This window comes from Dacryopinax primogenitus (assembly GCF_000292625.1).
Source record: "Dacryopinax primogenitus strain DJM-731 SS1 chromosome Unknown DACRYscaffold_25, whole genome shotgun sequence".
Taxonomy (NCBI): domain Eukaryota; kingdom Fungi; phylum Basidiomycota; class Dacrymycetes; order Dacrymycetales; family Dacrymycetaceae; genus Dacryopinax; species Dacryopinax primogenitus.
In genome coordinates, this window is record NW_024467222.1 from 438752 (window position 1) to 465179 (window position 26428).

General features: G+C 53.1%; 9 protein-coding genes across 9 annotated transcripts; 5 read left to right on the forward strand and 4 right to left on the reverse strand.

The window, feature by feature from the left end:
• Positions 1 to 741: 741 nt before the first annotated feature.
• Positions 742 to 1134, forward strand: DACRYDRAFT_29761 (uncharacterized protein; the record flags this gene model as incomplete). The annotated part of the gene is made up of 1 exon (XM_040774323.1): positions 742 to 1134. A coding segment is annotated over one exon (393 nt), but the record flags the coding sequence as incomplete, so codon positions are not given.
• Positions 1135 to 3464: 2330 nt separating this feature from the next.
• DACRYDRAFT_119786 (uncharacterized protein) lies at positions 3465 to 6942 on the forward strand (the record flags this gene model as incomplete). The annotated part of the gene is made up of 9 exons (XM_040770865.1): positions 3465 to 3470; positions 3529 to 3621; positions 3685 to 3750; positions 3802 to 3862; positions 3920 to 4050; positions 4102 to 4952; positions 5005 to 5300; positions 5356 to 5665; positions 5714 to 6942. 9 exons carry the CDS (start codon positions 3465 to 3467, stop codon positions 6804 to 6806), a joined length of 2907 nt encoding a protein of 968 aa, XP_040623888.1. The 3' UTR covers positions 6807 to 6942.
• Positions 6943 to 7154: 212 nt separating this feature from the next.
• DACRYDRAFT_102678 (uncharacterized protein) lies at positions 7155 to 7845 on the reverse strand (the record flags this gene model as incomplete). The annotated part of the gene is made up of 2 exons (XM_040767654.1): positions 7243 to 7845; positions 7155 to 7190 (listed from the first exon to the last, which is right to left on the reverse strand). Coding segments are annotated over exons 1-2 (537 nt in total), but the record flags the coding sequence as incomplete, so codon positions are not given.
• A 2637-nt stretch (positions 7846 to 10482) lies between these two features.
• On the forward strand, positions 10483 to 12637 carry DACRYDRAFT_19036 (uncharacterized protein; the record flags this gene model as incomplete). The annotated part of the gene is made up of 4 exons (XM_040771418.1): positions 10483 to 11318; positions 11368 to 11874; positions 11924 to 12206; positions 12257 to 12637. 4 exons carry the CDS (start codon positions 10483 to 10485, stop codon positions 12635 to 12637), a joined length of 2007 nt encoding a protein of 668 aa, XP_040623890.1.
• Positions 12638 to 12822: 185 nt separating this feature from the next.
• On the reverse strand, positions 12823 to 13109 carry DACRYDRAFT_112323 (uncharacterized protein; the record flags this gene model as incomplete). Its single annotated transcript, XM_040769391.1, has 2 exons — positions 12823 to 13018; positions 13066 to 13109. The coding sequence occupies 2 exons, from the start codon at positions 13107 to 13109 to the stop codon at positions 12823 to 12825; spliced, it is 240 nt and encodes a 79-aa protein (XP_040623891.1).
• A 960-nt stretch (positions 13110 to 14069) lies between these two features.
• On the forward strand, positions 14070 to 17668 carry DACRYDRAFT_59782 (uncharacterized protein; the record flags this gene model as incomplete). Its single annotated transcript, XM_040775587.1, has 12 exons — positions 14070 to 14569; positions 14625 to 14713; positions 14764 to 14917; positions 14975 to 15216; positions 15266 to 15441; positions 15496 to 15744; positions 15802 to 16301; positions 16355 to 16380; positions 16432 to 16541; positions 16595 to 16624; positions 16677 to 17469; positions 17529 to 17668. 12 exons carry the CDS (start codon positions 14070 to 14072, stop codon positions 17666 to 17668), a joined length of 3009 nt encoding a protein of 1002 aa, XP_040623892.1.
• Positions 17669 to 20894: 3226 nt separating this feature from the next.
• DACRYDRAFT_25415 (uncharacterized protein) lies at positions 20895 to 23251 on the forward strand (the record flags this gene model as incomplete). Its single annotated transcript, XM_040774152.1, has 3 exons — positions 20895 to 22284; positions 22335 to 22451; positions 22535 to 23251. A coding segment is annotated over exon 1 (1141 nt), but the record flags the coding sequence as incomplete, so codon positions are not given.
• Positions 23252 to 23625: 374 nt separating this feature from the next.
• Positions 23626 to 24214, reverse strand: DACRYDRAFT_59950 (uncharacterized protein; the record flags this gene model as incomplete). Its single annotated transcript, XM_040775597.1, has 2 exons — positions 23626 to 23984; positions 24037 to 24214. 2 exons carry the CDS (start codon positions 24212 to 24214, stop codon positions 23626 to 23628), a joined length of 537 nt encoding a protein of 178 aa, XP_040623894.1.
• Positions 24215 to 24743: 529 nt separating this feature from the next.
• Positions 24744 to 25497, reverse strand: DACRYDRAFT_112327 (uncharacterized protein; the record flags this gene model as incomplete). The annotated part of the gene is made up of 3 exons (XM_040769392.1): positions 24744 to 25064; positions 25117 to 25307; positions 25359 to 25497. The coding sequence occupies 3 exons, from the start codon at positions 25495 to 25497 to the stop codon at positions 24744 to 24746; spliced, it is 651 nt and encodes a 216-aa protein (XP_040623895.1).
• Positions 25498 to 26428: the final 931 nt, after the last annotated feature.

Here is a 26428-nt window from a genome sequence, read left to right on the forward strand (position 1 = left end):
GGTCTACTCCACTTCCTTATTGCCTGCTTAGACTCTTGGCACTCTTAGGTAAGCAGACTTAGTCAGCCTGTGTTGCCCTAACAGACAACTCATTACGGGCAGACCTCATCTGTGCAGCCAGCCTCCTTATCCTGGATGGGCTGCCTGGTGCAAACCACACAACAGTGGAGGCTATTGATACTGCTTGCCATCAAATCACAGCAATGGATGCACCCTTTGGTGTCATACCCTTCCTTGGCTTGGGGGACTTCCGGCAAGTGGCACCTGTTGTTGAAAGTGGTGGTGAGACAGCAGCATATGAAGCATCCATCCTTTCCAGCTACCTTTGGCCAGCCTTCAATGTTCACTCACTGCATGAGCCAGTGCAAAACTGCAATGACCCACTCTTCTCTGCCTTTGTTGATGCAGTGGGAGAAGACACCTCCAGGACATGAATCTGGTTGCCAATGCTGGGTGCAACCACAGAACTGGGTATAGTCCTCAACTTTCTCTACCCAGCAGATGTTCTGCATGACCCAGCTGCTGCTATGCAGCATGCTTTTCTCAGTTCCTGCAACCACTTGGTGGATGAGTTTAATGTGCAAGCACTTGCACTCCTCCAGACAGATGAAGGTAATCATGTCATTCCCAATGTGCATGCACAATGTGCTTACAGTATTCCCAGTTGTCTACCACAGTGCAGATGCAGTGAAGGAAGGTGAAGATTTGGACCTTGATGATCCTTGGCAAATGCCAGATTATGTCAACACATTGCACCACCATGGTGTCCCACCTCATGCCCTTCATCTCAAGACAGGGGCAGTGTGTGCACTCATGCGCAACCTGTCTATGCAGAAAAAGCTAGTGAAGAATGCCCATGTGGTTGTGGAGGCTCTTAATCAGTGTTTTGTGCAGGTGTGCATCCTCAACATGGACGGCCAACTGGGGAATGAGCTACACTGTATCCCCCACATCCACTTCACCTTCAAGCCCCACTGTGCAAGCTGGACAGTCATCCACAACCAGCTTCCACTCTGTCTGGCATATGCAACCACATTCAACAGCTGCCAAGGGCTGACACTTGATAGGTCAGTGTTGGATTGTTGCACAGATGTGTTTGCACATGGCCAGCTATACACAGCACTAACACATGTATGCACATGTGCTGACTCAGCAACCTTCTTCTCACATGATGCAAATGGTAGTGTTGCAAACATACAGAGTGCCTGGCTGCTCTGGCATATAGTCAGGGACTAATACTATCCTGCACTTCCCCAACAGGGCCCAAAGGGTTCACCCCTTGTAGTACTGAATAGCACGGAAGTCACAGCATTGCCTCCAATAGGGAAATCCCACCAAAATCATGTCAGGGCCTTTCTCTTTATTTTTGTCATGTACTGTAGGTATCTTGTAGATACTGTTAATTTTATGGTGTTGCTGGTGCCTGAGTGTCCTCACAAGTCCTTTAAATTCAAAAAATTGACTCAATTGTGTGCATTAATTAATTATTAGTTATTCTCTACAAGTATAATACTCTACAATACTTAGAGTAAAAAAGAAATTGTGCCTATGTCACATGCTTAAATGACCTAATGTTGCTTACCTCATTTTGGGCCCTGGACCTGGGATCAAATCCAGCACAGCCAAGGCCGGGATGCAGATTTTGTAATAGCAGAATTCAGATTCTGAATTCTGTGCCAAACTGCAAGGCTGGTATTCACCAGCCACAAACCCACCTGAATGTTAATCCGTGATGTGCCTATATAACCCAGCCTAACCATGACTGCTCCAATTCATGCCATAACTTCTGTTCTCCATCCCCCCATCACCTTTCCTTCCCTCCCCAGTCTGCTGAAGGCTAGTGCTTGGAGTTTTGTCATATCCCGCAGTGAGAGAACTGTCAGCTCCCCAGAGGGGATCTAGTTCATGTTGTTGATCCACAGGATCTCTCAATTTCTTGCAACTGGGTCCTCCTGCTTTTGTGCTCTTGGTCTATCCATGATCCTGTCGACCATTCAAGACCTCCCTTGAGGTCTGGATAGTCTGCTTCTCTATCTCATCTTTGTCATCCTTCTCACCTGTGCTCTATTGGTTGACTGCTTGACCTGCTTCCCTGCAAAACTCGTTGCTCTGTCCTCAGTCATATGGGTCTCTGCAGGGAATAATTTTTGCAGGCACCCTGGGAAGATCAAGAAATTGGTCCTGATAACATTTTGATTCCAGAGCAGGAGGGACACTGACCTTCTGCTACAGTCTCCCTCCCTTCTTTTGAAGGCTGGTCTCTTTCACAGACAAGTATGCTGGAACTGTACATCTGTACTGTGGGATTAGGAAGTCGCACTGTCTGTGTCAGCCCTGAGCCTCTCTTCTCTCTGCTCTCTGCTTGCTCTTGTTGGAGGCAGCTCTGTGTGGGGATTGCAATAGACCAGTCTGGTCTCGAGACAGTTCCAAGATTCCTGACCTCAAGGCAGGCAGGAATGAGACTGCCTCATACTGCCTAGACTGGGTCCAGAGCCAGTCCCTCACCAGTTCCACCGAAGAAGCCAAATTTGTTTGTAACTTCATGATACTCTGCAACTGGTTGAAGGGCTCATCTTTTTCATCACATTTTCTTGGTTTCTAACTGTTGGCACCCAATCTGGTGTGTTCATTTATATGGAATGCAGTCTCCAACTCCTGGGTGCTTGACCTGAGTCTGAGGTCACACAATGGTTCAGGGGCAGTGAGAATGCTTTCCATGTGTGTGAATTCTTGATACTTCTGTTGGCCCATTATCCCGGTTGTCAATCAATGCTCTGAGTGTTTCAATTGCCCCTGCATGCCCACAAACACCTCTCCCAGAGGATGCTTCTGCATGACATGCCCACATGCTGGCTTTTGCAGATGTTGCTGGCCAGGATCTGGACATCCAGCCAGATGTGTCTGGAAGGGTTCATTCTGCCCTTGAGGAGCTGGCTTGTATTAATGATTTTGATTGCTCTCTTTCCTTGACACTAATTTCCTTGTCCTCCCCATGTAGTAGCTTTTAATTGCTTTGATTCTTCCTATCCCTTGACACTAATATTCTTGTCCCCATGGCTGTGCTGTACCTCTTCATCATCTTAGAGTGAGCATGTCCGACCTACCGGGTACTAGATCCACTTTCGTGTTCCAACATCATGAGATTTCTCATGCTCTCAACTATCTACATACATGTTTTCTTTTGTTTCGCATTTGTAGCTGTCCTTACCAAATTCCATGAAATAACCCATATTCTGCATACTCCGAGACGGTGTTACATTACGGAAGCAGCACAACCCACAAGGTACAGCCACTTGCACTTGTCCGCTGGCCCTTAGACGCCTGTCCTTGGACCGACCACTAGGTATTATACTCCGGGCTGCAACTTCAATTCGTGCCATCCATCGCTCATTTTTATCTGATCTTCACCGGACACGTCCTGGTAACATCCCGAAGGAGCGCGGCGACGCTCCGAGGACGAGATCATGAAGGTATGTGACCCTGATCCATGTCCTCCTCGACCAGGGCCTACCATAACGACACTCCTAGAACCTGCTCTCCGCCATTGCAAGCGGCTCGCTCGGCAATGGAGTGAAAGCAGCTCATGTGAAAGAAATCTTAGCCGAGGTTCAGTCATATCGAGTGCGTTACGTCGTGATGTGAAATCGAGTAGTGGCTGACGGGTCCCTTGCGGACGCGATCTAGGACAACAAGGCTGCAGACGCGTTCTATGAGACGCTGGACAGAGTGTTAAGCGAACTGAGGGCCACAGTGAGCTCGCAGTAGCTGGATTGATGGAGTTTTGCTCATGTATGCGTGTAGCCCGAAGCTGTCGCATTCCGCAACCCTGTCAAGAGAAGCGAAGCCCCTGACTATGAGGACTGTCCGTTAATGCTCCCTGTCGTCACACCCACTGTTACTGATTTCGTATATCTCGTAGACATCAAGAATCCAATGGACCTATCAACGATGGTGAAGAAGGTCAAGAATCGTGTGTACGAGAACAAGGCACAGTTTGCCACCGATCTCAACCTGATTTGGGACAACTGTCTCACGTACAATAGTGAACCGGTGAGCTTTATATTCTACCTGCATGCGTCACAGACAACTCACGACTGCCAGACACATCCTCTTCGCCGGCAAGCCCAGCTAATGCGTCGTAAAGCGGACCATGTCCTGGAGCGCATCAACGATCGCGGAGAGGTCGCCAAGCCTACTAAGAATGGCAAACTCAAACCAAAGATGTCCGCGAAGGACCGTGAGCGGGAGAGGCAACTGGAAAGGGAACGCTCAAAGATGCGCGAGCGGGAAAAGAAGATGGAGCAAACGGCGAAGACGACACCTTCTACTGGTGGACTGGGACAGAGTCTCAGCGTGCTACTCGCCATGGATGCGAAGGAGGCTGCTCAGGGAGAAGCCAATGCGGAGCAGGAAGCAGCGGCCAAGGCCGAGCTGGAGAATGCGAAGAAAGACGAGAATGTGCTGGTATCACTACCGCAGAGAACACCGGACGCTATGACTCGCTTCCTGGAGATGACACGGAAGCTGGACTCATTCGATGATCGACCGTTAGCTCAAGCCGGACCCTCATACGCAGGTGTTGTCGATGGTATCATTCCAAAATCTGAGTATCCTGTCTTCACTCCATTTGGACCGATGGACGTATTCCCTGCTCCGACCTTCAATTCAGATCCACAACGGACTCCCGAGCGACCACGCAAGCGTACACTCGCAGAAGCATTCGATGCCGCAGAAGTTGAGGCGAAGGCGGTAGTGGAGAAGAAACGAGAAGAACGCATATTGCAGAACGGTCATGCCCCAAAAAGAAAAAACCTCGGCGTCAGAGACGAACTCCTCAAAGATTGGTATGGTGATTTCATGAAGCCAGAAATGATGGCTTCAGGTGTCCCGGAGTTGGGTGACTGGATTGCTGATGACGCGGTGGAGATGCCTCCGAAGAAAAAACCAAAAGCGTGCGTGGCTGTTCCCTTCACTTTACCCGCATGTATCTCACTGCTATTGTAGAAATGGAGTGATCGAAAGAAAGAAGAAGAAACACGTTCGAAAAGAGACACTTCGAAGTTCAATAGAGTCCAACGTCCAAACTTTGTACGAAGTGCGGAAGATGAAGGACAAGCTTCAAAGGATTGCCGATATCAGAGAGGCAGAGGAGAAAGGAGAAGAAGATATCGTTATGGAAGATCCGTTACCCCCTCCGCCGGAGCAGCCCGATGATCCCCCTAGACCTGGTTACGCCTTCGAACCCGAAGATGGAATCAAGAACACTTCTTACATGTTATTGCGGCATGCTGGGTTTGAAGGCAAGTCCATGGCTTATCGTCTGTTTCATTTGGAATAACAGATTCTCCATACTAGGGTGCAGCAAAACAGCGCTGGGCGTAGTGAACGATGTGGCAGCTGAATACATCCGCAACATTGGTCGGAGCATGCGGTATTTTCTCGACATGCATTCGGCGGATATGCCGGCGGAGGAGATTGTCCTTCATACCCTCTTCGAGAACGGAGTGACTGAGGTCAACCAGCTCGAACGCTACGTCCGTGATGATGTGCAACGATATGGCGGGCGGCTACAGGAGATCTCGCGCAGGCTACAGACAGCATACCGCGAGCAGACGGAGAAGGAGGTTGACGAAGAGGACTTCGATGAGGAAGAGGACATCGTTGGGTATGTTGAAATATCGAGCTCTCTTAACCGACACTCACGTATTTGCAGGGGTGCGCTTGGAGACATGCTTGGAGTGGACTTTCTTGGCTTGCAAGACCTCGGTCTGGAAGGAATTACATCCCTGTCAGTACCAAAACGCCTGTTGCTTGGGAAGGGCAAGAAGGCTGCAGCGGCTGCAGCCAAAGAGCAACCTGCAGAAAAACCCCTCCCATACCCGAAGCCTGCACCTTTCATACCTTTCACTGAGGACAAGATCGACAAGCAAATTGGATTGCTGCACAACTTCTACAAATCGAAACTCCTACCCATGCCAGCTCCCTCGGAAAATGGACCAGAAAATCACACCAAGGCACAACACGCGCAGAACTCCAAGAATGCGCACAACGCTGCAGCGATCTCCCCGTTGGATGGTGTCTTTCCTCGCCCCGTGGCGGAAGAACCGAAGGCTAGCACCGAGATCAAGCGATACGTGCCTGAGGATCCTGGCAATGCGTCTAAGACCAAGATCGGAACTAAAGGAGAAATACTTATGCATGCGTCGGCGTCTTCCAGCAAGAAAAAGAAAGGCAAGAGCGCGACAGGATCAGAAGCACCAGCCCCTGCCCCACCTCCTGTTCCGCCTGTCGTACCTAAGATGGAAGAGAAACGACCGTCACCTGCTCCACCTCCAGTTAAGGTGCTATCATCTGTACCAGCTTCCGAGTCTGGCAGCGTTGCTATCAGTCCTGCGGCTGAAAAACGCAAGACTGCATCGCAGTCTCCTGTCAATGGTCCTCGAGCCCCACCCGTTGCTCCTTCTCAACCTCCGCCAGGCATGATGCCACACCCAGCATATCCTCAATTGCCGCCCTTTCCGGGATACCCACCACCCTTGGCTCCTGGTGCTCCGCCTATGTGGCCGCCGCCCATGTATCCTCCGCCCTGGATGCAGCCCATACCGAATGGAACTGTCCCCGCCCCTCCTCTTGCACCTGATGGTACCGCAGTACCACCACCAAAACAACCTGCATTTTCACCCACACGAGGCGGAGCCGGTCGCGGGCGGGGGAGTGCGAGCAGCGCAGGTCGCGGCGGCGCTGCTCGAGGCGGTGTGACCAAGCCCCGAGGGGCGGCGCCCCGGGGCACACCAGCGAAGTCTTAGTGTTATTCTGGCCCACGCATCGCTGTGTTACCCTTCCTACCACCTCTGGCTTTTCCTACCTCTGTTCCATGGTGTTCCACCAGGCCTGTGTACCCATGCTTACTCCATGATTTTCTTGACTCCTTCACTTTTTCACACTTTCATACATTTATTATCACACATTGTTGTAATTCTAATGGGTTCTGAGGTCTGGCATGTATCAATAGTGTTGCCCATAATGGAACTCGCGCGTCTCTGCATTGACAATATTGTCCCAGGGGGACAAGGCCTATTTGGGATGTGTCGTGTTGCGCAAGGACTTGGATTTCATTCGCTTGGAATTGCCGATATTGTGGTGTTCTTCCTCTCGCTTGCGCTTCGTCAGCATACCAAGTTCGACCCCAACTAAAGAGGAGTCAATAAGTTCCACATCAACGTCCCAAAATAGTCTGCTCACTCTGATCTAGCAAGTCATCAGCCTCCAGTTCCACAGCAGTCACGTCTTGCGCAGGACTCCCCCCATCTGACTCGTCGTGATACTTTGTCACATCCCCATCCCCATCCTCGTCATCCCTAACCAACCAGAAATCAAGATCTACATACTCGTTCCAAGCGACCTCATGGTGCCCGCCATGAGGGTCACGGAGCCATTCCAGGGTCACATTTCGTCGTACGCCCGGGTTGGAGGGAACGAGCTCCCAGGAAACGTACACCCAGGCTTTGTCGTCGTTCTCCAGAGTTTGTAGATCGGGCTTGATTTCCGGGTGCATGCCGGGGGGCATATTGGGCTTGATGCCTGGCTTGACATCTGGTTTGATGTCCGGTTTGATGTCTGGTTTGATGTCTGGTTTGATGTCTGGTTTGACATCTGGCTTGATGTCCGGTTTGATGTCTCGCTTAATGTCTGGTTTGATGTCTGGTTTAATGTCTGGCTTGACGTCCGGTTTGATATCCAGCATGCGCCCCGGCTTGACATCTTCCCTATTCCCAAACTCAAGCTTCACAGCCGGTGCAGGATGAACAAAGGGCTTCCTCTCGTCTCCCACTGGACTCGGATAGGCTTCATCACGCACATATTCGTTCCTATCCTCTAGAACGCGGGGGTGCGACCTGGCCCTCGTGCTCGCTCGGTTGTCCTCTTCTGGATGCTCCAGCGGCCCAGGAGCAGGATGAGCAGCACGCGTCCTACTGGCCATGCGCTCGGATTCTTCTTTTACGATGACGATCTGTGTTGGCTCTTCTTTCTTCACCCCTTCCTGTTTTACTTCCAATTTCACCTCCGGCTTGATCTCCAGCTTGACCGCCAGCTTGACATCACCCTCAGTCTTCCACTTTTCGCCGCTCTTATCCACCTGGGCACGCTGTGCAGCAGTCATATGCTGTGGATCGACAGCTTCCCCATTGGGCAATATAACAGGCTTGACGTCCGGCTCCGCCCCGCGGGACACACGCACCCTCACTCTCGGGCTCTCCACCTCCAAAGGCTCGAATTTCACTTCAGGAGGAGGAGGGGTAGGGAACGAGTCCGTGATTGTAGATCCCGAACTGCCCATACGCGGGGAGGCGAGTCCCGCTTCGCTGAGGCGTTGCTGTGCTGCAGGTGTGGGGTTTGGGGGGAGAAGAGGACGCTCGCCCGGTCGGCCGAAGAGCCCTCCGCCCGAGCCGAGAAGCTTGGAGTTCGGAGTGGGGGCAAGAGTCTTTGACACAGGTTGGCGGAGGAATGGGGTTGGAGAACGGGCTCTAGCGTCCGGGGTAGGAGGCTGCGCGGGAGTTGGAGGTACAGGAGCGGGATCGGCGGCTGCTGAGGGAGGAGGACGAGCGTCTGGCCCGCGTAAACGAGGATCGCGCTTCGACGGAGCGGAATTCCGGTTCTGAACATCTGCGGTGTTCCGGTTCAAGATGTTGACAGGTAGCAGAGGAGGAGGAGGCATAGACGAGGAGTTGGCGGGGCGGGCATTGGGGTTGGGAGGATTATTGGATCGAGATCCCCCAGAGGGGGACGGTACTGGAGGTGTGTCATCGGGGAACGCAGGAGATACACTTTCACTCTCTCTGTCGTTCCATTCCCAGGCTTGTGGGGTAAACCTCGGCGTCGCAGAGCTGGACAAGTTCCGAAAGGGTGTGGCGCCCCCTGCCTCAGTGTTTGGGGTGCCCCCGCTCGGCATGCTAGAGGTGGGCGCTTGCATTGGCCGGGGTTGGTCCTGGTACGGCGGGAAATTATTGTATCTCGGATCCCGGGAACCACCAGTTTGCCTCGGAGGCTGCGGGGCAGGCCGTTGCGGAGTGTTAAGCTGCGGGGCTGCAAGAGGCACCGGTACATACCCCTCCGGAGGGGGAGGGTTCTCCATTGAATAACTTGGGTCGGCGGGGCCGAAGCATTCCGACATCCTAACGGGCTGCGGAAGGGGGTAGACGACGTTCCTGAGCTTTGGGGGTGGACGCAGAACTTTGAGATAGGCAGGATGGATCGCCCCTGGTTCCCAGGCGGGTTTGCTCACCGCTTCCTCGAAGGTCTCGTATTTGCATAAGAAGATCCCGGATTTCTCAGGACATGTTAGAGGGTAGGTATTGTCGAATGTGCACCAGTAGTGGGCGCCGAGTACGGGGGTCAGGTCGACCGTGTGCGCTATTTCGGCTAGGATCATGCTGTTAGGCTATCTTGACGATTAGTACAGCGCTCAAAGAGTGTGGGAACAGCTCACCCGCTTGCGAGAATAGAGTGAGAGGATCGACGCGGGAGGGATGAAGCATGTCAGCCATTGGCATACAGCGGCTTTTGCCCGGTCGTCCCAGAGGTCTCCGCCGTTGTTTCGCGGACGAGGGTAGGGATTGTGAATGATCAGGTACTGGGGCTCGTCCGGAGATTTGTCGACTGGAGCAGAGGGCATCCGCACGTTTGACAGCAATAAGAAGCAATATATATGCGCGTAGAAGTTCTTCCAGCGAACACGCGCTTGGTGGAAGCTAGACCACACCCGAGCAGGAGGCACTTCTCCCAGATTTACGTAAACTAAGACTCACACGCAGATAGTTCCCTGGGGACTAGGACGAGCTAAACACAGGGAAGAGGAAGGAGAAAGAGAGAGAGAGAGGTGGCCTGAAGAGGCGCCGTCCATTAATATTTATACTGGTGGCGGTCACATGGGTTAACTCGAGAGTTTTCGCTGGAGTTTGAGCGGGTGTTTGTCAGAATAAACGGGAATCCGGAGCTCAAGCCGGGGGTAACCAAGGCGTCCTAAGAAGCGAACAAAGCCGTTTATTCATCGGAAGAAAAGGGCATAGCCACTAGCACAGCTGCCTAAGTGCTTCTTAACATCACGTGCGTGTTCCTGAGCATCGCTGCAATCACTGCCCGGACCCTTGCCTGTCTCCACCATGTCAACTTTGTGTGCATGGGCCTGCTGAACTAGTTGAGATGGGCGCTGCTCAGGGCTGTAACTCCCACGCTACGATGTCATGGGCGCCTCGTGCTTCTTTGGTCTGCGGCCACTTCCGTTTAGCGAGTGACAGCCGGGTTTCTTATTTCTCAAAAGGGCGATGAACGATGAACTTGATCTCTTTCCTCCTTGACCACTGGGATTCTCCTTGAAACTTAACTGTTGTTGGCCTCGAGCAGGGCGTGTTATATCCCTCCAGTCGACCAGAGAGCAACATAGTTGACCCTACCTCCCCCCACGCATCCTCTGATCATCGATAGATGGCGGATCTCTCTCCTTCTCCTCAGCGCCCAACATACCAGAGCTACTTTGCCCCGAACGCCTACGCTCCAGTGCCTGCAGGATACGAACTCCCACCTACATCAACTCCGCAAGGCGCACATGCTTCCGCACCGGCAGTGTATGATCTTCCCCCCAACTCAACCTCCCAGGATGCCTTCCTTTCCCCACCTCTGTCCAGCGCGTCCACCATAACCCCCTCGATGACACACAAGCGCACGGGCTCCTCCTCCGCGTCATTCTCCTCTCAGCGCATCCTTCTCCAGAACCAAGAGCACGAGCACCACCAGTCCGCGCTCATCCGTGTCCTGGAGTACTTCGTTCCCCTGCTCGGTACTCTGGTGCTCACCTCAGGCGTGGCACTCCTCTCCGGCCTCTCCAGCGACTCAGCCATCATCGCCCCGCTCTTCGTCCAACAACTCGGGCTCTCAAACCCCAAGCTCTGGACAGCCATCTTCACCGTCATCAGTACACTCCTATCCGCCACACTCTCAAGCTGTCACGCCATGGTCGTTCGTATCGTCATCCGCAAGTTTGCAGTCGCGCGCAGCCACAGGCTCAAGACGCTCGCAGGGTGGATCACGCTCCGGAACGGGAGTCTGATCATCATGAACCCCGGCTGGTTCCTCGTCACGTTTGTGCATATCCTTCTTGTAGGAGTGCTCACCACCTGCATCAATACGATCATCTCCCCCAACCCATGGCCGATACCCCTCGCCACGTCCACTGCAGAGGCAGACCTGGCAAGCGACGCCTTCCGCCAGTGGTACATGACCAATGGCAGCATCACCCAGTGCAACTGGTGGGTAGCATACCGGTACGTACGTCTCTCCTCACCTCTCAGACCCTGACTCACGGAAACCCAGGGACGGCCTCCAGCCTACCTGCGTCGTCGGCAACTCCCTCCCGGCGATGCTAGACACCGGGCGCGCGGCAGTCGACGCCAACCTCCTCGGGGACACAGGCTACACCTCTTTCGGCAAAACCATCTTCTCCGGTACGACGGGCGGTGTGCTCCCCATCGACCCGGAGATGGTCCGGGCCAATGTGGGGAACCTGATGCCCTCCCAGCAGTTGGCAGTACAGAACAACCTCTGGAACTACACGCTCGGGATGCAGGGACTCAGCGCCCAGGTCGCATGTACGAACGATAGCGTCAGCCCTTTGAGCTATAACATGAACACTACTGTACCTCTGGCGACTGGGCTGCAGGTCATGGGCACGTGTGCGTGTGGGGATCAGCAGCCGGTCGCTATGGTCGTCGGGGGGGATTGGGTCCAGGCGGCTGTTTGCCCGGGTCAGATTAAGGACTCGTGGAACTTCTATTTGAGGCATTATGGAGCGTACGCGATGAGCGGGGTGGAGAACCTTACGTGCGTGTGTCTGACTCGTGTTGGGGCAAGGCTGATACATCTACGGTAGATGCACTATCTCCCCGTATCTTGTTTCCGCTACGGCGACATATATTGGGACGATGGACCAGCACTTGATCAGCAACCTCAACCCGATCAGTGTACCCGATACCTCGATCTTCGGGCCTATGATTGCCCTCCTCCCGCAGGCGGTGCTGCTAGGCCAGAACACGCAGAACAACATTGTGCTCGAGAGTGTGAAGGCGGTGATGAACGCCTTCTACGCCGGGAAGAACTATGCGGTTTGGTACCCGCATGTGTGGGAGAGCTATCTCAAGGGATGGATGGAATACGTGCGTCTTCCGGGAATGTATGTACGTGAGATGAGCTGACAAAGATCTAGGTCGGCACTTCCGTTCGCTTGCAATATACGTCTACGCAACCGGCCCTCTCTTCCCCCGTCTCCGGGCAAGTCACTCTCCTCCTCTTCGCCTGGCAGTTCTCGTCTATCGACTACCTCTTTCTTACTCCTCTGGTGATAATGACCCTTCTCACCGTGTCACTCGCTCTGTGGGCCATGTTCTACCTGCGCAATACGCGCCTGCCGACGTTCGACCCGACGGATACGATCAGCCTGGTGACTGCGAGTGCGTGGTGTGATGAGGGCCTGAAGGAGGAGCTGGAGCAGGCGAGGGACAAGGGCTGTGATTCGTGGGATAGGAAGGCGCGGGATGTGAGGGTTGCGTTTAGAGGTGGTGGACTGGCGAAAGCGAGGAAGTCCTAGACGGCTGGGATGGGTTGATTGGTTGTGTACTGCTGTATGAGATAGTTATGACTTACGATCATCTATGTATGCTCTCTCCACGGACGTGGTTCGTGTAATGCAAATATTATACTTTCTCAAATGAGCCACCTCCCACAAGCAGTTAAGACGCAACTCACCAAATCAGTCGACTCCCCAAGCAAAACTCACGACCGCCTTCCTCTTCGCTCCAACTCCCATTCTTCGCCAAACACCTCCCTCGGAGCACGTCTCATCCTCCCCGAAGGAGCATACTCGACCGCTTGCGCGCCGGCTAGGATTGTATCCCAGAGCGAGTGGGAGAGGTGTGCGATTGGGTGGGCGAGACAGCTTGAGAGGGCGAACCAGAGGAGGAGGCTTATCCTGTTGGGAGGGTTAGGTCTTCTATGGGGTGTGGATTGTGTGCGTACAATAATGCTGTTAGAAGGATGATGAGCCAACTTAGGGAATCCATTTTGGTACAACGACCTCGGGTGGGTGATCTTGGTGCGCTTAGGGGAAAGAGAGGAGAACAGCAGCGCACGTGACCCACCAGGGTTTGTCCCTTGTGACGTAATCAGCTTCCAGCGGAAAATCCTTGGAAAAGTCGAAGAACGGCGGTTTGTTCAAGATCTGTTGGAATGGACAATCATCGTCCCGACTCTGTCCGACCCATTCTTTTTTTAACAATAAGCTGGACTAACATCTTCTCCCATGACGCGTGCTGCACGTGTAGTTCGGGGCATTCCCAAACTGCGCTTGACCGAGGTTGGTCGTCCTGACCGGAGATGACCTCTTCCGTTCACTGCCGCTGCGGGGAACCCGCAACATCCCCGTTACCCCGGATGCGGAGCGCGTGTATCCGTGGTGCAGCACATGCAGAAGAAGCAAGCAGCCATTCCCCACGCTTGGCGAAGAAGTGTTCGACCATCTCGAGAATACTTAGCATGCTGAGATCGCATATAGTTTCTCCGCAGGAATGCTTCGGTGCTTACTCTACTTTACTCGTACGGAGCTGGAATGACAAGCTGCTTTACTCCTTGAGGTTGTTTCTCCGACAGTACCCGGATCGGTGATATGCTGATCAACGGTGCTTCGTCCTCCCCATGGGGCAGACTTAGAGCTGTCATCAGAAGGTTATTCCCAGACGGCCTACGAGGTGCCCAACCCGCCTACTTGGACATCTTCAGCATTCTCAAGAAGCTGGTCAACATGTTGTTGTCTGTCATCTGATACTGCCAGATGCAAGGTACAGGGGATAACACGTGGTGGCTAGAAGCGCGGTCGACCTGAATGCTCAAGTGCACGCAAGTTGTGCTGAAATTAGTCACCGGACCGCCAGATCCCGACTGCGATCTGACCAGACATGAAGGCATAAAGTCCTTGCGTCCATCGTCCTACCTGATTCGGGCCGCTAGATCTTCATCCGACAATCATGGGCCTGCTCGGCTCCTTCGTCCTGCTATCCTCTCTCTTCCTTCAAGCACAGGCCATTGGTCAAGCTCCATGTCTTGCGTTCACCTCTTCAGCCGGCTCGTTCCCTCTCGTCGCATCCGGTGTTGCAGCACCCATCATCGCGAGTGCCGATGACGACCCAGGTGTATTGCGCGTAGCAGCAGACTTGCAGAACGACATCGCCAACGTCACTGGTGTTCGGCCAGAGCTACTATTATGGAACTCTACGTCCACCTCCCTCCCAAGCACGGCGGTGCTCGTGGGGACGTACAGCACCAGTTTGATGATCGCGGTATCGTCCCACGCCAACCTGAGCACTGCTGGGTTTGTGGACCAGTGGGAGGTCTATGATGCTACTGTCGTGTCTTCCCCTTTGCCGGGCGTGAGCAATGGCTATGTCATGCGCGGCTCGGACCGTAGAGGGACGATATATGCTATATATGAGCATTCAGAACAGATGGGCGTCAGTCCGTGGTACTGGTGGGTCGTTCTTCCTGGGTTTGACGCCAGTGAAGATGCTGATGCTTGGAGACAGGTGGGCAGACGTGCCGATCAAACAGAACGCGGAAGTGCACGCAACCGGCTGTGCTCATGGATCGCCAAGTGTGCAGTATCGTGGTATCTGTGAGTCATCAATCACCCCTTGACAACCCCTACTAAGAGCACTGAGATAGTCCTGAATGACGAGCAACCTGCACTCCAGTCCTGGGCTCAGTACACGTTCACAAACGGCACAGGCGCGCCGTTCAACCATTACTTCTATAGCCATTTGTTTGAGCTGATCCTTCGGCTGAAAGGGAACTTACTTTGGCCGGCACAGTGGGCCGGGTATGTCATCCTTCATATGTCTTTCTTCTTCTGTTCAGCATCCTGATAATACTACAGCATGTTTGGCGTGGACGATCCGGAAAACCAACCTCTTGCCAACTACTATGGCGTGGTGATGTCGACATCCCACGAGGAACCTATGATGCGCAGTACACCGAACGAATGGAACACGTTTGGCTCAGGTCCTTGGGACTTCAATACCAACGCTGCGAACATCACGGCCTTCTGGACCGAAGGCGCGGAAAGGGCAAAACTGTATGAGAGCTTGTACAGTGTTGGTATGCGAGGAAATGGAGACCGTGCGCTTTTGGTTTTGTATTCTGGAAGGGGTTCTTATGGAGAAGACAGTGCCGCTCGGACCAGCAACGAATATCGCACTGCTGGAGAAGGTCATTGCAACCCAACGTGGAATCATCTCGTCGGTCTACAATGTCTCGGACCCTTCTGTCATCCCGCAGGCATGGTGCCTGTACAAAGAGGTCGAAGATTATTGGGACAGTGGGATGACTGTGCCTGACGATATTGTTCGTCCTTACATCTCCATATCACGAAAGCATAATTGACCTCTAAGTTGACAGATTCTTTTGTGGGCAGACGATAACTGGGGCAACGTCCGCCGCTTGCCTACGGGAAATGAGACTTCCCGACGTGGGGGAGCAGGAATGTACTACCATTTCGACTACGTCGGTGCCCCGAGGGATTACAAGTGGATTCGCTCGACGCAACTCGCCAAGGTCTGGGAGCAGATGCACCTCACTTATGAGAGACAGGCGTCAAAGTTGTGGGTCGTCAATGTCGGTGATTTGAAGCCATATGAACAAGATATTGTACGTTTGTCTGAAATTGGGCTTGCGTGACCAGCAACTGATACAGGCGGATAACAGGAGTTCTTCCTCACTTACGCATACAATGTTTCGCGCTGGAACCAATTCAACCTAAACGACTTCGCTCTCGCCTGGGCCCAGCGTGAGTTCGCTCTCCCGCCAGAGCAGTCACAAAGCATCGTCGACATTATCAGCAATGTAACTCAATTCAACGCGAGACGCAAACCGGAGCTACTCAACAGCACGACCTACAGTTTGACGAACTACGGCGAGGCCGGTCACATTCTTGACACTTATGCGGTGCTCAATGCTACTTCATGGGCAATATGGAATCAGCTCGATCCTGCCTTCCAACCGGCGTACTTCCAGCTGGTACACCATCCTTTACAGGCGAGCTATACGCTCCAGAAGATGTATATCTATGCCGGGATGAACAACCTCTACGCTGGTCAAGCTAGACTGGACACGAACTGGCTGAATGATGAAGTCGCCATGCTATTTGAGCAGGACTATGATCTGGAGCATCAGTACCATACGATGCTTGATGGGAAATGGCAACAGTAAGAGGGTGTATCCATGTAGTCGCGGCAATGTCTAACATTGTGTTTCTCAGCATCATGGATCAATCGCATATGGGTTGTGAGTTTGCCCGATGAATACATCCGCGGATCTCAAAGAGGTGTCTTGCAGATGCGTATTGGCAGCAGCCGATGCAAAATTCCATGCCTTTTGTTAGTAGGGTACCCAGTCGCAAGACCGCTTTGCCCGGAGCAATGCGTATCACCATTGATGGCTCACTCGTACGTAACGTGCCACGTATCATTGTCATTTTGGTTGATCTCATCATACCTAGGGTGCTTGGCCGGGAGATGATCAGTACGATGTATGGAGCAGATTATAATCATATCTCTCTGTCACTGACTGGATTATTCCAGTGTTCCCAAATGTACAGCTGTCCAACTTCTTCCATGCTTCCGTTCGACACGTACGGGCCGGTGACCCGATGGGTGGATATCAGTGCTGGGGGACCTGCTATGTTTAATTGGACCGCTTCGTCCAACGTTACTTGGCTCTCTATATCCCAGACCTCTGGAACTATTGTTCCTGTGAGCGGTACAAATACGACAACACGAATCTGGCTCTCTGTCGATTGGTCTCAAGTCAATGCGTCGGTAGGATATGCGCAGATTAATTTTCAATCGAGCTCTGCCTCACAGTACTTGCACAATGAGGCGATGGCTAACCAGCTAGTGCCGTTCTACGTTCAAGCGTACCATACCGCTGCTCCGAGCAACTTTTCTGGTTTTGTTGAAGGTGATGGGTATGTTGCATGGGATGCGGCTCATGCCACACGTAACAATACGGTGGATGATGCTTACTGGGGTATCCTGCCTAATTACGGTCGCAATTCGACTGGTGCAACGCCTTTCCCTGTCGCAGGCAACAACTTCTCGGCTGGAACCGGGCCAAATCTCCAGTACGACTTCTACCTTTTCAATACCATCGGCGGAAATGCGACTACAAATGGGAATATCACCGTAACTGCTGTGATGTCTCCATCCCTAGATAATCATGGCTACATGGAACCGCTCGGTTATGCGCTTCAGTTAGATAACACGCCCCCGATTTCCGTTTATCCCATTCTGATCGTATCCGCCTCTGTTCAACCTCCGGGTTGGGATACCCCAGATGGATGGGTCGCAAACAGCATGATCAACACAACAATTCGTGAGTATTTCTGTTCCTGGTCTTGCTTGTGAAACAGACACTGAAGTGTTACGTCTCAGAATTCAATAGTACGGCGTTGGGGAAACACACGCTCACGCTCTGGCAGATTGAACCTGGGGTAGTGATGCAGAAATTCATCATCAACACCGGCGGGCTGCGGTATTCGTATTTAGGACCTCCTGAGAGTGTGTACGTGTGATTGATTGGTTGGGGGGACACAGAGCTTGCGTTGAGCAAGATGGGCGAGATTACTCCCTTGGTATCAATAAATGTGTCTCTCGACCCTGGTGTCTAAAGAGGTGGGCAATATGCTTTTCGACAGGAGAACAGGAGAGACATCTTGCTTCGATCAACTGTTCCAAAGTAACGTGCGGCCACGTGACAGACGCGCATACAAGAAGATAATGCAGTTTCCTTCCGTCCATGTTCGTTCATCCACATCTGTCATGTTCTCATCTTCCCCAGTACGTGCCTCGCTGGCTGCGATGCATCTGGTTATTGATTGCGGCTAATTGCAAGATGTCCACATGATCTTCTTCCTTCTGTATCTCCAATAGGCAACATAAGCGGCTCAATGGTCTTACCGTTGAGCATCGTAGCTGCAAGCCGTCATCGATGATTCCCACCCCAATGCAAACGTGTCATGCTTCTGCAGCCTAGACGGCCCGAATGGGGCAATTTAGGTATGTTGGAAGTGAATAAATTGCCGCCTAGCAAAACGAGTTGACAAAGTTGCTAGCTCCCGCGTTGGGCAAGATGAGACCCTCTCTTGCGTTGAGTCGAGCGATCGCCCTGCTCCTGCTCCCTATTGCTTCTTTGGCCATTGGACAGTATCAATGCGTCTACTTTAGCAATTCCAGCAGCTCTTTTATATCTCTTGTCAGCAATGGTCAGGCAACTCCCATTTACACTTCTGACGATGAGTGGCCCGGTGTCCTCAGAGCTGCGAACGATTTCCGGAATGATATCGCTAACGTGACTGGTGTCATGCCGTATGCGGAGACGATCACAACTGGATCAACTCTTTCATCGTCCTCCCCCAGCGTTGTGGTGTTGATTGGCACCCTGGGACATTCGTCTCTTATCGATCAGATGGTCAGCTACACTGGTATGGACGTTTCCGGCCTTACGGGACAATGGGAGGCATACACCGCCCATATGATGATGAATCCCCTCCCCAGCATCGATATGGCATACGTCATTATGGGATCGGATAAACGCGGTACGATCTTCGGAATGTATGAACTATCGGAGCAGATGGGTGTCTCGCCTTGGTATTGGTACGTTGACGTATTTGAAAAATCAAGCAGTTATCTGAGCTCTGTCTAGGTGGGCCGATGTACCGATCAAGACTAACAGTGAGCTGTATGTCGACACTTGCGCTCATGGATCCCCAAGCGTTAAGTATCGGGCAATGTGTAAGTAGATTCGCAAGCGCACCGTAATGCTGTCTAACATTCCCCGCAGTCTTGAACGATGAACAACCTGCGCTGCAGAGCTGGGCCCAGTACTACTTTACTAATGGGACCACACTCCCTTTCAACCATTACTTTTACACGTAAGCAGGTCCCATAAATGTCAAGATTAGGCTAATGAACTACTTTAGCCATCTCTTCGAGCTCATTCTTCGGATGCGTGCGAACACGCTTCTGCTGGCGATGTGGTCCGGGTAAGTACATGGAACTTGGCTGGATCAACCCTAAACTGATCATTGCATAGCATGTTCGGCGTAGATGACATCTTGAACCAACCACTGGCTGATTATTTCGGGGTCGTGATGACGACCAGTCACGAGGAGCCTATTATGCGGTCAACTCCCAGTAAGCTTTATCCTTGTTTCTGACCGTTGTCTCATGCCGGTTGTACAGATGAATGGAACTATTACTACCCGGGACAAGTTTGGGACTTCGCCAGAAATGCAGCCAATCTTACTCAGTACTGGACGGAAGGTGCGATGCGTGGTTATCAGTACGAGGGTGTTTGGACCGTCGGCATGCGCGGCGCTGGTGACTGTACGTAACTTGAGTTCTCCGAGATGAAGTGCTCATCCAATACATCTTAGTGCCAATGGGCCCAACTACCAACGTTGCCCTTCTAGAATCAGTCATGGCCACTCAGCGGCAGATTTTGGCAAGCTTATTCAACACACCGAACGTATCTTCGATCCCGCAGGCCTGGGTGACGCCCTTCCCTCCCAACTCTGGTAACTTTACTCCCGGTACTGGACCGAGCTTGTAAGTGTGCCCTGCCATGGTCAGCATAAGTCGCTCACCGTAATGCAGGGAATACGACATCTACCTATTCAACACCGTAGGAGGGAACGTGACACTATACACTTACGTCTCCCCATCACTGAACAACGATCCCTCCCGCCCTCTCGGATACGCGGTGCAGTGGGACGACCAGCCTGCGCAAAGTATCTATTTCATTCCGTATGCGCCGAGTAGTACTATGCCTGCTGGGTGGGGAGGAAACGACGGGTACGCGGTGAATACGATCCTGGAGAACCCTACGAGTGCGTCTATTACCTATTCGGTCCTGCGAACCTCGTTGCCCGCTCTACTTGCGGTATGCAATTATGGGATTACGTGCTAACGATATTTGACAGACATTACGACCACGCCCGGAGCGCATAAGCTCACGGTATGGATGATCGAGCCTGCTGTGGTGTTGCAGCGTGTGGTGGTTGATACTGGGAATATGAGGAAGAGTTATGTAGGTCCTCCAGAGAGTATGAGGGTGTAGATGATGCGCAGTCTACCTTGTGTAGTGAATTTATTGCAAATTGGGGGCGAATACATAGGATGTATGTGTGGCAAGAAAGACAGCGGATACTCTTCGCTTCCGTATGTTCTCGGGCCGTCATCAGGACGCCGACGGAGAGCGTCCAACGTGTAAGGACACAGCTTCAACGACAAAAGGGACGGTGAGCTCACCGTCGACGACGACAACGACCATATCAACGACGATGTATGCACTATGAACATCACACGCCTGTTTGGTCTCTTTCTTGTCCTCCACGTCGTCGCCGGTGTCAAGCCATGCTGTGTGCACGATCCGTTCTACGCTTTGCGCGAATGGACGCCATGCGTCGCTGCCGACCCTCTGCCCGCAGTGGTCAACATCAGCGACGTCTTCAAGCCTCCTCCTGAATCCCTTCCATCTACAGAGTTGGACGACGTCGACGAAGGGTTTCTCTCCTTCGAGGAATGGAAAGCGCGACAGATCGCCCAAGGCGTGCCTACCGATTCCTCCCCACCCCGAGCAGCGGACGGGACTGCTCCTGCACCTCCATCAGGGGCACACGACGTTCTCCTCGCCCCTCCTCCCTTGGCTGCGTCGCCCTCTCCTTTCCCTGCCGCTACTTCCGGCCCGAGGATCGCTATTCCCCTCACGGACAGATACAACTACGCTTCTGACGACTGTAGTGCGCGCGTGCACGCTTCGTCCCCTGGTACGAAGAACCCCAGTGCAATCCTCAGCAGGAAGAAGGACAGGTACATGCTACACCAATGCGGCGCAAAGGAGAAATGGGTCGACGTTGAGCTCTGCGATCATATCTGGGTCGACACTGTCCAACTTGCGAACTACGAGTTCTTTTCCGGCGTGTTCAGGAACATCTCGATCTACCTCTCGCCGCGCTACCCTCCTGGACCCGAAGGCTGGGTACACGCAGGCACCTTCGAGGCGCGCAATGTCCGTGCCGTGCAGAGTTTTCATCCTGCGCCAGAAATAGAGGGGTTCCATAGGTTTGTCAGGGTGGTATTCGAAAGCTACTATGGGGGCGAGTTCTATTGTCCTGTGAGTCTGTTAAGGGTGTATGGCCTCAATGAGATGGAGGAATGGAAGAGGGATAAGTGGGAAGAAGAGGGCAGGGAGAGGGAGAAAGAGAGAGAGAAAGAGGTAAGAGAGAGGGAGGCGGAGAGGGCTAAGAGGGAGTGGGAGGAGAAACAGGTTCGGGAGACCAGGACTGTTCAGGTGGTCGTGGTCACGGAAGAACCGAAAAAGGAGAAGCCACAGGAGGGCATGGCCTCCAATGCGCCAATATCGCCCGAAATCGTGGAGAACAGAACACCGGCTGTCGTTTTGTCCAGCCCCTCGACGGTTGAAAGCAGCCCAACATCCATCTGGAAGTCCTCAATCGACACCTCCACCACCGCGGCAACGACATCAACCGCGACCTCCTCTCGTTCCTCGGTCCCAGAAACACCCGCGTGGGCTACTCAGGAACCCCAGGAATCTGCTGCTTCTGAGCATGATACTTGGAAGAATAGCACGGGAAACAAATATGTGGACGCGGTTGGCGCCGCCGTTGAAAACACAAGCGTGCCAGACTCGGCTATGATCGAAGATGCCTTAGCTCAGGCGCAGGTGCAGGGGCCGGCAGTATCTGAGCGAGCGACTGCTATCCCATCCAGCCCGGAACGCGACTCGTCCCTCAACTCTGTACATTCGACTGGCAAGACCGACCCACCTTCCCAGATTTCATCTACCTCCGTCGTGACCACCATCACATCCACGTCTACCCTTTCGACGCCACCCCAGTTTACCCCCGTGACAGCCCCGCAATCCCCCTCCTACTCGCTCACGCTCGCCGCCCCTCCCCTCCCCACAGGCGAATCGATCTACCGCACCATCATGAACCGGCTCACCCTTCTCGAGCTGAATACCACCCTTGGGACGAGATATATGGAAGAACAGAGTCGTATGATGAGGGAGGCTTTTCGCAGGCTTGAGAAGGGTGTGGAGGAGAGGTGGGGCGAAGGGAGGTGGAGGGAAGTTGAGCGAGGCTGGGAGGGCCGGCTTGAGGGACTGGTGCGTTTCTCCCCTTTGTTTTATGGAGCTGGTGAGCTCAAGGAATGCAGACAGCGGACCAGAGACATGCGTTCGAGCTTGCCCTGGGGGAGATGGATCTCCAGAGAGAGAGGATGGAGTTGGAGAGGCGGCAGCTGGTGTCACAGATCCATATGCTAGAGAACGAGGTGCGTGCGCGTCACTCGATTCTCACTCTGGCTTCTTGCGCTGTCCATTACAATTGGTGTGAAGGAGCTAACTGGTGCACCAGGTGGTGCTGGAGAAGAGACTGTCGGTTGCTCAGCTCTGCCTGCTCGTCGTGGTTCTCTTCGTCACCACGCTCACCCGCGGTCCCGACTGGGCGGCCATATCCACCGCCTTCCGTCTCACCGGGACGAGGGAGGACGCTTCGCGCACGGCAAGGGAAGCGGCTCGCCAGTCGACGGTAGAAAGTCAAGTTACGCCGGAAATGCACGAGGCTGCAAAGCCTGCGCCAGCTCTGGAACGTCGCTTGTCTATCCCTTTCCCCGCTCCTGGTCCCTCGGCCACACATGCCCCACCCCGTTCTCCCACCCCTAACACCTGTCGCTCCCCCCGACCCATCCAAACACCACAAACCCCGCGTCCGTTACACGTCTCCCACCCCGCCTTTCCCTTCCACGCCTCCTCCCATTCATTCGGAGCGCTCACTTCCCCGCGCAGACGTGCGACTGGTGGACCCGGAGCTGCGCTAGGGAGCGCGAAACGCCTAGCTAGGACGGCACACTTGCATGAATTACGCCGAGGGAAGGAGAATGTCCTCTCTAATTCTACATCTACGGGGAATGGGAGTCCATCGCCACACAACAGGGGGTCACACAGCCGGCGTGACGGTTCTTTCGGACAAGAAGACCCGTGGGAAGATACAGACCTCGAGGAGAGTCATACCGCAGCAAGACTAGTGCTCCAGCTGCCCTCGCTAATTCGGGATGGAGTGCCGAGGAGTGCGCTTGAGCTGGGAGAGACAAAAGGAGAAAAGCAGGTGTGAGTTGAGGAACCGCCTGATACCGCCAGGTTTTGAAGATATAAGGGGAAGGCGTAGGGCGGGGTAGATATCTTGTATTTTATTCTTAGTTTATTACTATTTTTGCATTTCAGGAATTGAGGGACTTGGTTTGACAGCTCTCGAGTTGGGTGTTTGTGGGAGGTTCCAGGTCAGGGACTCGATCGCTTTGGTCACAACTCTTGGATATAGACCATGAACGACTGCTCCTACCCACGCTCACAACGTCCACTGGCCTGGAGAGTGGGTGGTGCAATTCCATATTGATTGCTCCATCGTGGGTATCCATCATATCAGGGTATAATCGCTCGTCCACCTGCCTACTTCTGGACATCCACATCCATCTTCTCTCCTTCAGCCGGTTCCTCGCCCACATCCTCCTCCTCGACTCCCTCCGCCGTCTCTCCCTCCCCCACCGCCAAAGCCAATTCGATCTTATCCGCCAGCCAACTCGCACCCTCGTCCCACCCCTCTTCCTCCGCAACCGTAAGACTGCTCTTTCCCGATCCGTTAGGCAAGGCGATGAGGTGCGCGCCGTCGATCCGCGTGTCGGAGACGAGGATGGCGAGGATGGGGAGATGCCGGTTGAGCGCTGCCCAGTGGACGGGGAGGGAGAGGGAAGTGTTGGGTGTTGTTAGTAGGGAGGGGGGCATGAGCGGAAGGAGGTAGGAAAGGACGTCTGTTTGCTTGATCAGCATAGGCAGATACGTGGAAGTGGTAGGAAAACGAACCCTCGTGTCCATTTGCCGCACACATGTGCAAGACGTTGCTCCCCCGGTCATCCCTAGCCTCCGCGGCGGCCGCAGCCCCAAACTTCTCCACGAATGCGCGCACGTCTTCTAGGTCGCCGTAGCGGCAGGAAAGAAGGAGTTCCTCGATCTCGTCAGCGGAAGGGGTTGGATGGGACATGATATGGTGTGCTGTGTTATCAAGGCGATGCTGGCTAGATATTTGACAGGGATCAATAAGGTTAAGCTTCGGAGTCACAACTCAAACGGAATATGAACAATAATGAAGCAGTAGAGTCGTGTGAGTGTTTTTTTGCAGTCAAGTCATGAAATTTCTTTCAGGGTTGTTGTTCACAGCCACCATTGTTATTACAGCCACCGACAATACACAGCCACTTGCTCTTGACAATATTAATGTGGATGGCATTAATCTAGGGTAGGTATGCCCGACTCTAAGATGACGAAGAGGTACAGTGTGAGGAGAAAATTAGTGTCAAGGAATGAGATGATTAGAAAAAGGTGCAACGCGGGGAGAACAAGGAAATCAGAGTCAAAGAGCGACAAGAATCAAAATCATCAACAACAGGTACAATGCGGGCAGGACGACGAAACCAGAGTCAAGGAACGAGAAGAATCAAAATGGTTAAAAGGTATAGCACGGGGAGGACGGCGAAATTAGTGGTGTCAAAGAATTAGAACAATCAGAATAATTAACGCGAGCCAGCTCCCCACGCGCAGAACGAAGGTATGGGATCTTCATTATATCTACGGTGTGAGGACTTCTTAACAGCTTCCTCAAGCTCTTGCGAGAAGAGCTGCGTAGGGCTAGTACGAACAATTCGCCGAGATTGTAGGGGAATAGCGGATGTATCAATTTTACGTAAGCGTACATGCTTGAGCTCATCGAATACGTGGCTCATGTCTTGTCGAGGGGCAATCGAAGAACGACTATCATTCTGCATACTCGTTGTCTCGGATGCACGCTCTGGTACCTTGAAACTTTGGCGAGGAGCCGGGTGGGTCCTCCCCAACTAGGCGTGAAGTGTCAAAGAAAGGTGCTACAGCGTACACGCGCGTGCTTACACGTGTCTTCAGCACCTCAATCTCCTGCTCCAGCTTCTCGATCACCTCGTCGATCGCCAACGAGTCTTCCTTGGAGATCCGCCGCCGCTTCGTCGGTGGTTCCAGCGCTGTGGGTTGAGCAGGCTCTGCGACCGGCTCCGGAGTCAGAGCGCGGAAGGAGCCGGGCATCGTCGGCAGTGGCAGACGACGTACTGGAGGAGGCTCAGATGACTGGAAAAGAAATCCGGATATTACGCGCGCACCTCTAGTACTCTTTGGCTTCGGCTTGGAAGCCGCTATCTTTCTGCTGTCCTCCCCAGCGACCCCAGCCGACTCCGGACTTGCACCAAATGTGCTGGTAACCATGCCAAATAAGAAGCCAGCGTAGGATTGAGCGGTCATAATGGGCAGGCTAGTGGGGGCTGGTAGGAGGCTAGTAGGAGGCTGGCAGGGGGGCTGGTGGTTGAATGCAAAGTTGTGCAAGAGTTGATGTGTTGGCAGATGCATCGAGCGCCTGAATTATAAAGACTCAATGGCCGTCGTAGCTTTACCTGCCGTCGTCGTCGTAGCTTTGCGCGTCGTCGTTGTCGCAGCTCGGCGCCGTCGTAGGTTTTCGCGCCGGCGTAGCTTTGCGCCGGCATAACCCGCGCCACAAAGGGGACCCTACCGAAAAGTCACGCGTCGAGGGTCCTAGGGTTCCGCACTGCCGTGCAACAATATTTGATTCCTTAGGGCCTGGGACCCCAGAAAGTTGACCCCAGGCACTGGGAGCCGAAACATCTGCTTCAGTATTGTTAAAGGGGATATACCTTTTATTATGAAAAATGCCAATGAAGTACACCGCCTGTCTATCCTGTTCTCGATATATCCACCTCATCGCTGTATTCGTCATGTAGCAGGGATGTATAGCGTCTCATACATGTTCACTTTCTTACATATTATTCACGTGAAGTATAGTGAGGCAAATATAAAGAAGAGTGGTGCCTGGGGTCAACTTTCTGGGGTCCCAGGCCCTACGGAATCAAATATTGCTGCACGGCAGTACGCAGCTCTTCTCGCAAGAGCTTGAGGAAGCTGTTAAGAAGTCCTCGCACCGTAGACATAATGAAGATCCCATACCTTCCTTCTGCGCATGGGGAGCTGGCTTGCGTTAATTCTTCTGATTATTCTTATTCTTTGACACCACTAATTTCGCCGTCCTCCCCGTGTTATACCTTTGAATGATTTTGATTCTTCTCGTTCCTTGACTCTGATTTCGTCGTCCTGCCCGCATTGTACCTCTTGTTGATGATTTTGATTCTTGTCGCTCGTTGACTCTGATTTCCTTGTTCTC